Below are 13,735 nucleotides of genomic sequence, written 5' to 3'. Positions count from 1 at the left end.
GTGTGGGCATTGAATAATCTGGAGCTGCTTTAGCCACTGACTACCAGGTTTTAACTGGGTTCTGATTGTTGGGGAGTACCTGATGGTACCTGAGGGAAGTAGACGGGAAGGTTCCTTGCATTTCCTCCTGGCCATGCACTTCACCCTGCTTGAGGCTTCGAAAGCACAGAAGTCAATGGAAAGGGACAACCACGCCCAAGGTCCCCCGTCAGGCCAGGTTTTGTCCCAGGCTGTTACTGCAGGCCTCAGTTCCCTGGCGAGATTAGTGACTGAGTTTCTTAATCTAGGATCTGTAGACTAGGATGGGAGGTTGGAGCGGCAGGGTGCATATGGCAGTCCATAAAACCCCTGCACATGTAGGCAAAGCCAACATGCATTTGCTTGGGGGAGGGAGTCTAGAGTTTCATTAGCTCCTCAAAGGGGCCCTTGACCCAAAAAAGTTAAGAACCTCAGTTCTGAAAGAGGAATAACTCCCCATACTGTGTGTTTACCTTTTCCTGAGATAGCCGAGGAGCTGAGCCTCAGGGTCCTCGATGGAGCATCTTCCTAAACCCATTTACATTTTGTGTCAAACACTTCTGTGGCTATAGATAAACTTTCTCAATCCAAAGGATCCTTACTCCCAATGAGTTGTTCTTCTAAGTGGATGCAGTTCTGATCGCCCTCCTAGAGGGATGTCCCCAGCCTGAGTTTGACTGGTGACATGAACAGATGCTCTGCTTCTCTCCTCCCATCTCTTCCTTCCCCTGTCCCTCCCTGCACTCCCCACCCCATACCATCCCAACCACCTTTTAGGAAGCCTCAGCATGAACAGAGAAAGGAACAGGAGCCAAAAAGACCTCACATTAAGAAGCCTCTGAACGCTTTTATGTTATACATGAAAGAAATGAGAGCGAATGTTGTAGCTGAGTGTACTCTAAAAGAAAGTGCAGCTATCAACCAGATTCTGGGCAGAAGGGTAAGTAGCCGGGGGAGGGTGTGTGTGTGTAAATGTTTATGGTGACCTTGAAACTGTTTCCTTAAAGGTAGTCATAGAATGTATTTATATAATCCCCAGCCACTTTGGGAAGTAACAAAGAGAACAAGATAGGTTAATAATCTTTAGGAGGATTAAATGATAGAATGCATTGTACACAACCTTGTACCTAGCACATAGAAAACCTCCTGTAAATGTTAACTGTTTGCCCTGCTATCATTTATTGGGTGTCTTTCATGTGCCAGGTACTCTGGTAGGCATTAGATAATAATTGCTGGATAAAATAGATATGGTCTCTGTCTTCATGGAGCTTAAAGTTTTGTGACAGGATGCAGATGTTAGATTATTACCCAGTGGTTAATTAAAATTGTGGTAAATACTGTGAATGGAAAGAGTAAGATTATGAGAAAGAATAACAGGGGGCTAGGGAAGGGCCCTTGTAAGAAAATAATGTTTAAGCTGAGACCTGAATGAGGAGTAGGAGTTAACCAAGTGGTTAGTGGAGAGAGATGGAGCTCCCCCAGGTACAGTGACAGGTGTGTGAACTCCTGTCTGAAGCAGGAAAGCACTTGGCCCACATAGGGAGCCATAGAAAGGCCATGTAGTATCAGCCAGGCTTCTGGAAAAACCCTGGCAAACACAAGTAGCCACTCCTTCCAAGACAGAAGTAGATCTGTTCTACTCAGAAGCTTTTAACTGGAAGAATTCATATGGGCCAGAGAAATCTTTACTCTAGAAAAATTGCTCTCTGGTTCTTAAAGTGCATATGTGCATGATTCCTGGATTGTCCCTTTTCTTTCCATTCCTCCTTTTACCCATGCCAAGATATTTTTCTGATCGCCTACTGTATACCAGACACTAGGCTACAACTAGGACAGACACTTTACCCACCAGCCCATAGGCTAGGAAATGTTTCCAGGTGCTTTTCTCAGGATCAAAATGGTTTTAAATGTTAGGTATCTGAAGAATGGTGGTAAAATGATTATTTTAGAAATGCTTCATTTTAATTTGTTGATGCTCTTCCTATATGTGTGATACCTACTTAAATTATGACCTGGTGTGTTTGTTTTTGCAACCTCTCAAGAAATTCATGATTTGTAAATGGACGTTTAGGCGAAGGTCTGACAACCTTTGTGAAACTTAGACGACCGTGTTTTAGCTTTTGTTGTGGATAATTTTTACCATGTTTGATACAAACCTAATAAGTTTCAACACTTATAACGTAAGACATTCAGGAGGTTTCCAGGCCATGTGAACAGATGGAGGGAAGCAGGCCTTCTTGCATTATTGATTCCTGTTGGATAGAATAAAAATGCAGTTATTTCCTATCTGCAGGACACCCAGCTTTCAGGGGGTAGGGTGTGGTGGCAGATTATAGCTTTCTTGGTGCCCTGTGTACAAAACTCTCCCTCCCTGTGGATTCTTAAACACTTAATAACAATAATTACAATGATTTCCCAAGCCAGAGCATAGCAGATAAATGATTCCCATCATCTTTGAGGAACTTCGCCTTGAAAGCTCAAAGGCTGATGACCATTCCCCCAACCCTTTAAAAGAAGAAACCAGAGGGAAAGAAGGGTTGATGTGCTTCCTTCAGTTTGAATAACACTTTCAGCTTATTTTCTTTTTTGAGTTAAAGGTCCCCTGGCCCCACCAGTGGGAATTATTTTCCTGCTCAAGAGAGTAAGTAAGGATGTTACACGGAGGTTTGCTTCCTTTTTTTAATGCACGTTTCCAACAATTGCTACTTTCTCAGCTCCCTTAACGATCCCCAGATCAGAGCATGTGTCCTAAAGGATGGTTCTCATTTGGGGTCTCGTTCTGTCTTTGATTTGGACACCTGTTTCTATTTATAGGTCTCCGAGCTCGCTGATTAAGATCAGGTGTTCTGTCCTCTCATCGCTCCCCTCTGGCAGGCCAGTCCCTGCTGGTTCTTTAAAGTTCCTGGCTTTAAAATCATGAGTTTTACACTGAGATAATTAGAACTCTTAAAAGTGGAGCTTAAATCCACCCTGGAACATTTTATCTTTTGATTTTTACTCATCACCAGCATATCTCTAAAAAGAAATGTTCAGACATTTGAATTAAAGTTTTCTTTTTCATGGTATAAATAATAATAGTACAAATCTTCCTTTAAAGTAAGCCTTTTCAGACCTTCCGGGCTGTTAAAGGAGGTCCATTTACTGCAAATTTACTGTCAGAATTTTTTTATCTTGGAACTGTAAACACTCTTTTCAAGTTAAATATTTTCCCAACAACTTGTAACATCTTGACCATGACATTTGATTTTTTAAAAAACGAACTCAATTTTTCAGTAAGCAAGAAATAGAAAAGTGTTTTTAGCCTATTGTGTTGCAGAAAATCCTATAAAGAAAGACCATCTTTCTAGTTTGTACTGGGTTTTTTGTTTTCATTTATAATAAGGCTTTAATACCATTGTTTTACTCTGCTAAGTGATCTTTTATCTGTGGGTAGATTTTGTGCATTAGGAATATCAGGGAACTAAAAGCAATTGGAAATTCACGTAAATAGTTTGTGGCCCAGTTTTTCTCCTTGCATTTTGCTCAGTTTTGTCAACCTGTGTCCTGTCTTAGGTGGAAAATAACTGGTTGCTTTGGTAGAAGACCCAACCTCCGTACATACTTTGAGAGAGAGGTTTTGTAAAAACTTATTCCAGGTTTTCGTAGCAACTTATAAAGCTGTCATAAACTATATAAAATTATACTGATATGTATTGCTCTTATTGGTATAAGAGCACTCTGACTTGTCACATGAATAAACAAATTTACGGAAAGCATATGTCTACTTTTTTTTCCTTTTTGTCTCCCTCTTTGTTCCTTTTTGGTAACATTTTGCCTCTTGCCAATCATAGCACCAGCGCTGTGTAAATATTGGTGATTAGTCGTTTCTCAAAAACAAACAAACAAACAGATAATCAAGGCTGATCTTTTCCACTGTGCCCAGTTTGGTTTCCCTCCCTGTGTAGGTCTCTGGCACTGGGTCAGTGTTCCAGACTTAGGAAGGCCAGCTGTTGGTAGAAGCCTGGCTTAACCTCACACTGTTGTCCCAGACGTGCCTCCTCCTCAGGCTTGATTTCACTAACTGTGCTTACTCTGCTAGTACAAAGAACTGTGTCTCACGTAACTTTTTCAGGGTTTTTTTTTTTTTCCTTGCCACCTCCCCAGTACCCATCCTGCCACCCCCCATCATTTTTTAAAAGGAAAGCACACTAGCTGATTTGCCTTCAAGTCCGGACCAAGTCCTGCTGTGTGTCCTGCTTCTTAGCTACTTGATACTTGGCACTTTTAAAACAGTTCAAAAATAAGCCATCTGCCCTATCTAATGCAGAGGCCCGGGCACTGAGGGGACTTCCAGAGGAACGAGAAGCCGCTGCCCTGCCCCTGGGCACTGCGTGCGCCGGAGGCTGGGGTGGGAGGGTAAGATGCGGCAGGTTACTGGTGTTCTTGAGATAAGGTTACTGGTCTTTTAAGAAATAGGAGCAGCAGGTGTTAGCTTCCTTGAGGAACACTGCGCAGCCGTATCTCAGGAGCCAGGTCCAAACTGATGAGGACTTAGTTTCTTCCAGGAGAACTCTTTCTCTCTCGTCACCTCTCTCCCTCAGTCTTCCATCCTTTCCCCAGTTTAGCCACACCTTTCTTTTCTCTTCCTCATTTTTTTTAAAACTTGACAGGAAATTAAAGTCAATAGCCAGGGCAGCCATGAATGAGAAAGAATATTCTAGCACCCTGGAGCTGAGAGTGAGCAGGAGTGGGGAGCCAGGAGCTAACCCAGAGCTGGGTGTGTGTGGCGTGAGTCAGGTCTGCTGTCCCCGCTGCCGTGTCTCCGTGCCGCCCCCTCTGGCCAGTTGGTCCCTCAAAGCCCAGCTGTTTCTCCCAGAAGGTTCTCTGATAGATCCTGGCATTGAATAAGTGGGGAGAATACTTGAAAACTGCCTGCTGGGGGACCTGGAGCAAGTTGTGTGCAAACATATGCAAAACAGTGTGCAAAATAAGCACACTGTTAAATTCCCAAACAGATGCCTTTCCTACGTAAGCTATCTCGCTGTATGGGATACATAATTATGGCCATTATTAAAAGGGAATGGAAGGTGTGCGGGTATCAGCCCTTATATTCTCCAACTTAGATACTACAGGCTCAGATTCTGGATGGCAGAATAAACCTAGACAATGTCCCTTGTTTTCCACCAGAAGGAAGCTGAAACCATAGCCATGAGGAGTGCATGTGCAGTTGACAGGGTTGTCCATGCGCTCCCTCTAGACAGTGACGTTTCTACAAGTGTGAGGAAAAGGTGCGGGGAATCAGACAGACTGACTTGAGGTCTTGCTTTATAGACTGCATCATAGGATGAAGGTTTCAGGCTCTTCACATGACAGAGTGGGAGAGAGTCTGTGTGAGGTGAGGTTGTGTCTGGGTGGAAAAGACATCTGGAACTTATCACGTTTTGTATAAATACATGGTGCTCAGTCTCAAATATCAGAATATGGTACAAACTATGAAAAAGGGCTGAGTTGGGTGTTGAGGTCACCAGTGAAAGTTCTCTCCAATTTATATTGGAAGACAGAAAGGGTGAGTGACAGATCATTTTACTTTGGATTCTTTAATTGCCTTTGATGTGTTTCATGTGATATCGGAGAACAGGATAGAGAGAGCAAAGTTTGAGTTTCGCTCTCGCCACCAGACTCCTGATGAGTGGATTTCCGCCGCTCTTGCTCTTCTGTCATTTAAAAATAAATCAGAGCCTAAGTGCTTATTATCTTCATTCTTTAACGTTTGAAACATGAAATATATATTGTTGGTACTTGACTTTCATTTGATTTTTGTTTTCCCTTCCTCTTTTTGTTTTAGTGGCATGCCCTCTCCCGTGAAGAGCAGGCTAAATATTATGAATTAGCACGGAAGGAAAGACAGCTACATATGCAGCTCTATCCAGGCTGGTCTGCAAGAGACAATTATGTAAGCTCCTCCTGGGTGTGTGTGGTGTGGGTCAGGTCTGCTCTCCCCGCTGCTGCCATGCCTCCCTGCCATCCCTGTAAACAGCTCTCTGCTTTCACTCATTTGTTCTTCCGGTTATCTCTGTGATGGAAATGTGTTTCAGAGTACAGTGGCTCCCCCACTCCCCCTCACCCACAGGGAGAGGGTTCAAGACTCCCAGTGGGTGCCCGAAACCACAGATAGCAGATAGTACTGACTCCTGTAGAAACTGCGTTTTTTCCTGTGCATACACATCTATGATAAAATTTATAAGCTAGGCACAGTGAGTGATTGGCAATAAAATAGAAGAAGTATCACAATTTCTTGTACTCAAAGTTATGTAAATGTGGTCTCTCCCTCTTCAAAATATCTTCTTATACTGTCCTCAGCCTTCTTGTGATGCTGTGAGATGACAAAATGCCTGCGTGACGAGATGAAGCGAGGTGACTCACTTAGGCTGTGATGTTGAGTTGGGCTACTGCTGACCCTCTGACACTATGTCAGGAGGAAGATCGCCTGCTTCCAGACCCTGGTTGACTGGCGCCCCGAAACCGTGGAAAGCAAAATTACAGACAGGCGGGGACTACTGTATATGTAATGCTCGTACTATTTCCTACTCTTGGAAGTTAATGAACTTTATAATCAAGATTTCTTGGATATATTGCATTTTGCAAGCTTTGAGCGACCATAATTTTTTCCTTTGGTTATATGGCACATTTTTTTAGGTAAAACTTTAATCCAAGAAAACCTTCTCATTAAAATGTTGAAAAAGATTTTTTTTTTAAAGCTCATAATCTCCTCATGTAAAGGCAACATTAGTAATGACTAGTTACTTTATCTTCCAGGTATTTTTTCTGTGTGTATGGTTTTTTTTACATGGAAAGAAGTATGTGTGTGTGTGATGTACACTTTTGTGTCATGCTTACTCTTATATATAATAAGCACTTTTCTGTTCTGGCATAGTGTTTCTGTATATCCATTTTAATGGCTATGTAGTATTTTGTGTGAATGTCACAAGTTACCATTTTTATTACTGTTTTTTAGATATTTAGGTTCCTATTTTTTTGTGATTGGAAATAAGGTATCTGTGCATAACAACTTTTTTTCTGTGCTTAGGGCTGTTATTTCTATAGAATAGGTTCACAGTAGTGGAATTGTTGAGTTAAAGGATGTAAATATTTTAAAGGCTCTTTGACGCTTATTGTCAAATTTCTTTTCAAAAGGACATTATTTTACAATTCTTGAAAAGAATGTACTCAAGTGACTGTTTTGCCACGAGCTAATCAAAACTGGATTAACACAATTTTTTTTGTTTCACATTAATGTACCTTGATGTCTATTATGTATTTTATTCAGATGGAGTAGGTATTATATTTTTTTTAATGTACCATTTGGCCAGAAATACTCCATTTATAGAGCCCGTTATCTTCTTTCTTTAGAATTTGAACATTTTGCTAATGTGGTCTTGATACAGCAAAGACTGTTAAGAAAAAGTGTATTATAAATGATAGATTTCAGTTTTATATTTTATGGAAGGGAATGGTTTTGATTATTTAAGCTCCCAATTTAAAGTTTCGAAGATCATATTCGTGCTCCATGAGAGTCTGACCTTAGAAAAGCCAGCGAGGACAGTCTTAATATCAGGTCTAGGAATGGTCCCTTTTGAAAAGTGTGAGGGTGAAGCCGTTAATCGATATGTAATTTACTGTGTGACTCTTGGGGTCGATGGTCCTGTTGGCCGCAGGTCTGAGGTCATATGTCCCATACGACACCAAGACTTCTGGAATACATTTGTTTCCTGCAGTGTGCTCCAAAAACAGTCACTGCTGGTGGCCATGTGGAGCTCACTGTGGCTCCAACTGTGGCCACAAAGGAAGGAGGAGCCGTGCTCTTTGTTCCTTGGAAGCAGCAGCTCATCAGACTCTCCTGAGCTGCCGGCTGGTTGTTCTAGTACCTGCCATGTGCCCGTTATCCAGAACTGTCTTACATGTCTTCTGTGATGTTTTCTAATCCTCATAGTAATTCAGGGAGAGCAACAATGTTATCGCAGGTTATAGATGAGGGGTATTGAGGAGTTGGACAGGTTAAGTCATTGGTCCAGGGCCGGGTAGTGGCTAAGCTGCCGGTTCTACCTGGCCCTCCCAGACATTCAGAATCTGTGCAGTTGGCCTTCTCTGCAGCGGTAACTAGCGGTAACAGAACACTGCTGTAGAGCAAGAGGTCTCTCCCCTGAACCGTGCTTCTGTTTTCTGGGCCATAATTAGCATCTTTCTGGTCAGATGTGGCCCACGGAGGAGCTGTGCTGTGGATTTGTATAGATGTAGCACTGCTTGTTGAATGTCTTTGAGTGAAGTGTCTGTCTCTGATCCTTAGGGAAAGGATAAAGCTTTAAAAATGGATGAACACATATTCTGACCCTCTGGCTCTCTCTGCTCTTCTCCATATGGAGAGATGGGAAGTAAGTCGTTTTGAAGAAAGCCAGTATAATGTGAATTGACCTTTAAAGATTTTTCTTCTGCACAATTTTTTTTATTTGTTTTTAATTTATTTTCAGTCATTTTATTTTATTTATTTANGGGTGTTGATGGTTTCCTGTCTCACGTTCAGGTCCTTTATCCATTTTGAGTTTATTTTTGTCTTCTGCACAGTTTTTAGAGGAAATTGTTTTGTGTAACTTGATTGTGGGACCCCCGGAATGAAGGGAAAACCCAGCTTTGTTACATCATTTTTTAAATAACAATAAAAATAAGCCTATTAATTACTAAGGCAAACAGAAGTCAAGTAAGTGATAGCACTTTAGCTAAAGATAATCTTAAAATAACAGCATCGAAATGGAGTCTAAACAAGATACATGTCTTTTATCTTCAAGTTAGTTGTCAGAATGCCATCCTTACCCTTGCTGCGATCACATTAAATATTGTATCTCAACTATTTAGTGTTAAAAAGTGCTCTATTCTACAGCATCGTAGATGTTATAACTTCAATTTGTTCTTACAATCCTTATTTTTTATTCTGAATTCTTCATAAATCAACAGTGCACATATTTTCTTAGGTGAGATCAGCCAGATATTTGTATTACTAGAGCTTTTAAATGCAGTGCTTCCCGGTATTATATATATTTTTAATGAAAAATATTTTTATATATACCACACACAAATGAGTTTCTTGTGTAAGTTGACATCAGTACATCCTAACTACTTCGATCTTCTAGTCTACCATAAAATGTTGGTTCTCTTGCAACACTGGTTTATACCTAGACCTGTAGTGTAGGCTATTTCAGAAAGGCATTGGCGGTCCTACGCCGCAGGCCATAGTCGCTGGGTATGCACAGAGCGGCAGAGATGGGCTGATACACTCAGGTGGTGATCTGAGCCAAGGGCCATGTGGAGAGGGGCTCAGGGACACAGCCAGTTATGGCATTGGGAAGAGGTGAGGTCTGCCTGAGGGGAAGTTAGGGTGGGGATGGGACAGGGAGGTGGGGTGGGGCCGAGAAGGTTCTTGGAAGAGCTGGCACTTGAGATGTTAAAGGGCAAATGGGAGCTAGGAGGAGAAAGAGGAAGAAGTTCCTGACACAGGAAACAACATCATAGCGTCTTCTGAAAACCAACAGTAATGCCATTTGAAAGGAAGATCGGGGAAGCCCATGAGAAGCATGCTCTCCCTCTGCTCCCCTTCTCCCAGAGTACTTTTAATAATAACGTTAGAGGACTCCATTATTTCTGATATGCCATTTCCCACGGTCGCTTATATCTGCTGTTTGTGAGGACAGTGAGTCAGCCTTCCAAAGCTTTAAAGCCTCAGTGGTCAAGGTCATGTGACATGAAGAAAAATTATCCTGCGGTGCATAAAAATACAGACACATAATACATTCAGTGTAATCTTAGAGTTCTATGTTTTCTTCTTTGTTCATGTGATTATTATGGCAGACAAGATAGAGGTAGTGGACGAGATATGTGTTCTGTTATGGTTATTTGAAAGTACTATCCTAATCCAGATTGGCCATTTACTGTTCACAAAAAGCCAACATATACTGTGTCTCTACCTACCTATTAAAATTACTTTTTAGGAGAAATCATGAAGAAAGCAAGAGTAGACCACTATAAGTGGGACTTAAAACTGTAAATCTGAGAAGGTGATTTTGAGATGTATTTAAGATTTCAGGTTCTGTGTCTGTTTTAGGAAACAAGGTCCTTAATTGCCAGAAATCAGTCTTTGAAATTACCTTTCATTTCTCAGGTTCTATCTTATCTTGCTGCCGCTGTCCTTTATCATGTCATGCCTGTGCCGTGGGGACGAGAGGTCCTCAGTCAGTATCGTGAGCTTTTAATTATGTGATAGAATTCACCATAAGGAAGATTTCTCACCAACACTGCTGGGAGCAGGTTCCCAGTGTGGTGGTCAGTGATAGGAGGCCTCCTTACGTGGGCTTTCCTTGTATGGGTATCTGTGGCCGCGGCCCTAGGAGCTCCTCAGCCTGGTGTGGCTGTGGGAGACCACTTCCACTGTCCGTACCAATGTTAAATAAGATGCTGTAGAGACAGGTCACAAAGAGGTGAGAATTTGTTTTCTCTTTCTCTCATTCTCTCTGTCTTTGTGTCTAGGTAGAGATGGTAGAGGGAGAATGAGGCACCCCTCTTTGTTGACTGCTTGCCTTTTGTGCTTTTGTATCACGTTCATCCATGTGTTCGTAGTCCAGTCTGTAACATGACCCTGTGCCTGGCTTCTTCCAGGGTAAGAAAAAGAAGAGGAAGAGAGAGAAACTCCAGGAGTCGACATCAGGTAGGCACCATGTGACTTTCCAGTCAATTCTCTGCTTCTGACAAATACCTTTTAAAGTTGTTGGCATCTTCGACACACTGCTTTTGTTCTGCATCTATGACCTGTGATGTTGTAAACTCTGCTTTCCTTCCTGAGATGCCTTAGAGATGTTTTAAAGACCTTTCTTTTAAATGTGAGTGCGTGAAGGTTTGTCTACACACTCCTTCCCCAAACCCTGTCACCTGGAATCCTGGTGGTGTTTCGTCTTGTTTTTGCTTCCGTTGTCTGTAGCCTCTGTAACACTTCTGCTGTGTTTTCATTTGCACAACTCCTCACAATAACAGTGTTCTGTTCTGATTTTATAATATGCTACCTTATATGTCCTTGAGAATCTTTTCTGTGGTTTGGGTTTTCTGAAAACAGAAAACATGACAACGGGTTTACCTTTCCCGGACATTCATTCAAGGCATCAGTGAGTGAGGTCCTATTTATTTCCCCTTTTTCTGTCATTAAAAGTAAGGCCACTACTTGTACTGCACAAATAAAAATGGCTGGTATAAGAACCATAAAAAAAGTAAAGCATCCGAGCCCACATGATGTTGTAGCTACTTCGTGTTTGGAATGTACAAAAATCTCTTCAATAAAAATTTGTTAAAGACACAATTTTCTGCAGGTACAGGTCCAAGAATGACAGCTGCCTACATCTGAAACATGGTAAGAACGACTCTCTGGTCCTACTGCTGACATTAGTTATAAACAGAGGCACTTGCTTGTGAATCTTCTTGCTCATACTGATGCATTCAACACTGCTCCTTTAAAGAGGAAACCCCACCAAAATCAAATTGGCGCTTTGAAAAAATCTGATGGTTTTTATACCGGCTATGTTTTTGCAATATGGTATGCGTTTCTCTCTTCTTTCCTTCCCCTTCTGCCCCTCTAATCTTTCTTCATTCCCCTTCCCTTAACTCTTCACCATTCCATACTGACCAGTGGCAACCCCCGCCCCTGCTGAAAAGACAAATGGCAGAACCAGCAAGCAAAATGCCCTCTTCCTCTGAAAGCCCAGGGCTGAGCGTGAGGTGCCCAGACCCGTTCCGGTCCAGGACTCAGAAGGTTTTGCTCCATAGAGACTTCTCAGTTGAGATGATCTATAGATACTTAAAAGTAATACATTTGTTTCTAGTGAGAAAGAGGGGTTTTATGTATTTTTTTTTTTCTGTTATTTAAAAATACGGCGTGGGGACTTGAGTAACTCTATTCTGCTGTCAGGTTCTTTTCTGTGTTGGTAACCATTGGTAGATCCTGGTCAAGTATTTATACGTAATGTTTAGTTGTTGTTTTTTGCTTTTTTACTGTAGTGACTGTATTTTTGACCAGTTGACCACCAGCTCTGGTGGGAACCTGGCTTTGTAAACTGACCTTGTCTTGCTGACCTTGGAATTCACCACGCATTCACCTCTTTCCCAGTGACAACTCTTCCCAGAGGAGCTGCATTTGATTCTGCTCCCTCTCCAGCAGCCCACACCCAGGTCTTGCAGGTCTTTTTGGCCTGTGGTGAATCTTTCCTCTTAACTCATCATGGCCACAGCCCTTGCTGAGGTTCTCAAACCTCCTGTCTGGATTATGAGAATAGCCTTTGCATACTTTTCCCGCCGCCAGGCTTCCTTTCTGCCAGTTCATCTTCCTTGTTGCTCCCAGGGGGATTTGCTAAAACACAGATCGATTGTGTCATTTCCCGATGTAAAAACGGTCGGTGCTTTTTGTTGGACGAAGCGCAAACCACTCAGTGTGGACCTGTCTACCTCTGCCCTGTCCTGGGCTTTCTCTTCGGCTGTTCTTGCTCATCTGCAGCCTAGCCCTCCTGCAAACAGGATTATTAGCAGTTCCCCACATGCGTTGTGGGCGCTGCACATGCCGTCCCTGTGCTTGGAAAGCCTGTTTTCCTTTGCCAAGCAAGGGATAGATGTGCAGTGTTTCTCACGAGAGAGCATTAGCATNCATCACAGCTTAATCTTTTAGAACTTAATTTTGGTGCTGAAATTTCAGTGGACTTTCCCAAAGAAGGTTCTAGACATTTTGATACCAAATAGAAATTTTCAGTCAGCTGTTTGCCGGGGCAGTCTACTTCAACTTTTCAGTCTTCGTTTTCGTCAACTGTACAACGGGAATAACACCTCAGCCTGTGGTGGTTTCTCATGTATGCCTTTCTTCTTCCCTCTGCCCCTCACTGAGACCTAACCCAGGCGCCCTGTCCTCTGTGAGACTTTTGTGATCTTCATTCAGATCCCCCAGGCTCTTCCAGTGCCATCATTATAGTTTGAGATCAAAACGCTTCTAAACTAATACTGAGTGGCAACCTTTTCCCTGATTGAAAAGAGGATCTGCCCTTCATATAGATGACCAAACAAGGGGCCCCAAAACCAGTATCACAGACAATGTCCATGTTTACTTCAACTTAATGGCCACTTATGAAGGACCTCTTCTGAGCTGGCCTCCTGGCTTGATCCTTAAAAGCACAGAGGACAATCACAGGCCCTGTGTCGTAGTGAAAGTGATTCTAGTGGCAAGTACATACACGTGCTTTCGTATTTTATTTTTGCATTCTTTTTTTTTTTCTTTTTAAAGAATGTTGTCCTTTTAATCACTGAGCCCTTAGGTATGTACAGCAGCCTTTCCATTCTCTGCCTCTAAATGGAAATTCCTTTACAAGTGCAGCATGCTAAGGATTGACATTCACTGATTCACTCCATCTTCTGTTTGCACCAAAATCTTTAAGGCCATATCTGTTGAAAATCATACAAAAATATACATCTACACTTCAGACTTTGGTTTTGTGTTCTTAATGACTAACAGGGTATATAGTATTTTAGACTAGATTAGGTAGAGTGTATCTCTGTCATATAATTTATCTCAAACATCTTTTGTTTATGTCACAGCTATCATTGTGCTTTCCTGTCACTTCCATATTTTTTCTAAAAGTTAAAGTGGCCTTCTGTTCTATCCCAGAAA

General features: G+C 42.0%; 1 protein-coding gene across 6 annotated transcripts in view; it reads left to right on the top strand.

Moving 5' to 3' along the window:
- LEF1 (lymphoid enhancer binding factor 1) overlaps positions 1-13,735 on the top strand; it is a 120,505-nt gene that overhangs the window by 94,706 nt on the left and 12,064 nt on the right. For 3 of the 6 annotated variants that reach the window (XM_077778448.1, XM_077778446.1, XM_077778450.1), the window contains 4 exons: positions 796-958; positions 5,843-5,950; positions 10,699-10,747; positions 11,400-11,440. In XM_077778448.1, coding sequence (XP_077634574.1) covers positions 796-958; positions 5,843-5,950; positions 10,699-10,747; positions 11,400-11,434 — 355 coding nt within the window. In that variant the 3' untranslated portion in view covers positions 11,435-11,440. The remainder of the gene's footprint in view (positions 1-795; positions 959-5,842; positions 5,951-10,698; positions 10,748-11,399; positions 11,441-13,735) is intronic. The other 3 variants (XM_077778447.1, XM_077778445.1, XM_077778449.1) reach the window with 1 other exon arrangement.

Source organism: Crocuta crocuta, unplaced genomic scaffold (genome assembly GCF_008692635.1).
Source record: "Crocuta crocuta isolate KB4526 unplaced genomic scaffold, BGI_CrCroc_1.0 scaffold587, whole genome shotgun sequence".
Classification (NCBI taxonomy): Eukaryota; Metazoa; Chordata; class Mammalia; order Carnivora; family Hyaenidae; genus Crocuta; species Crocuta crocuta.
This window is presented reverse-complemented; position numbering and strand designations above follow the sequence as displayed.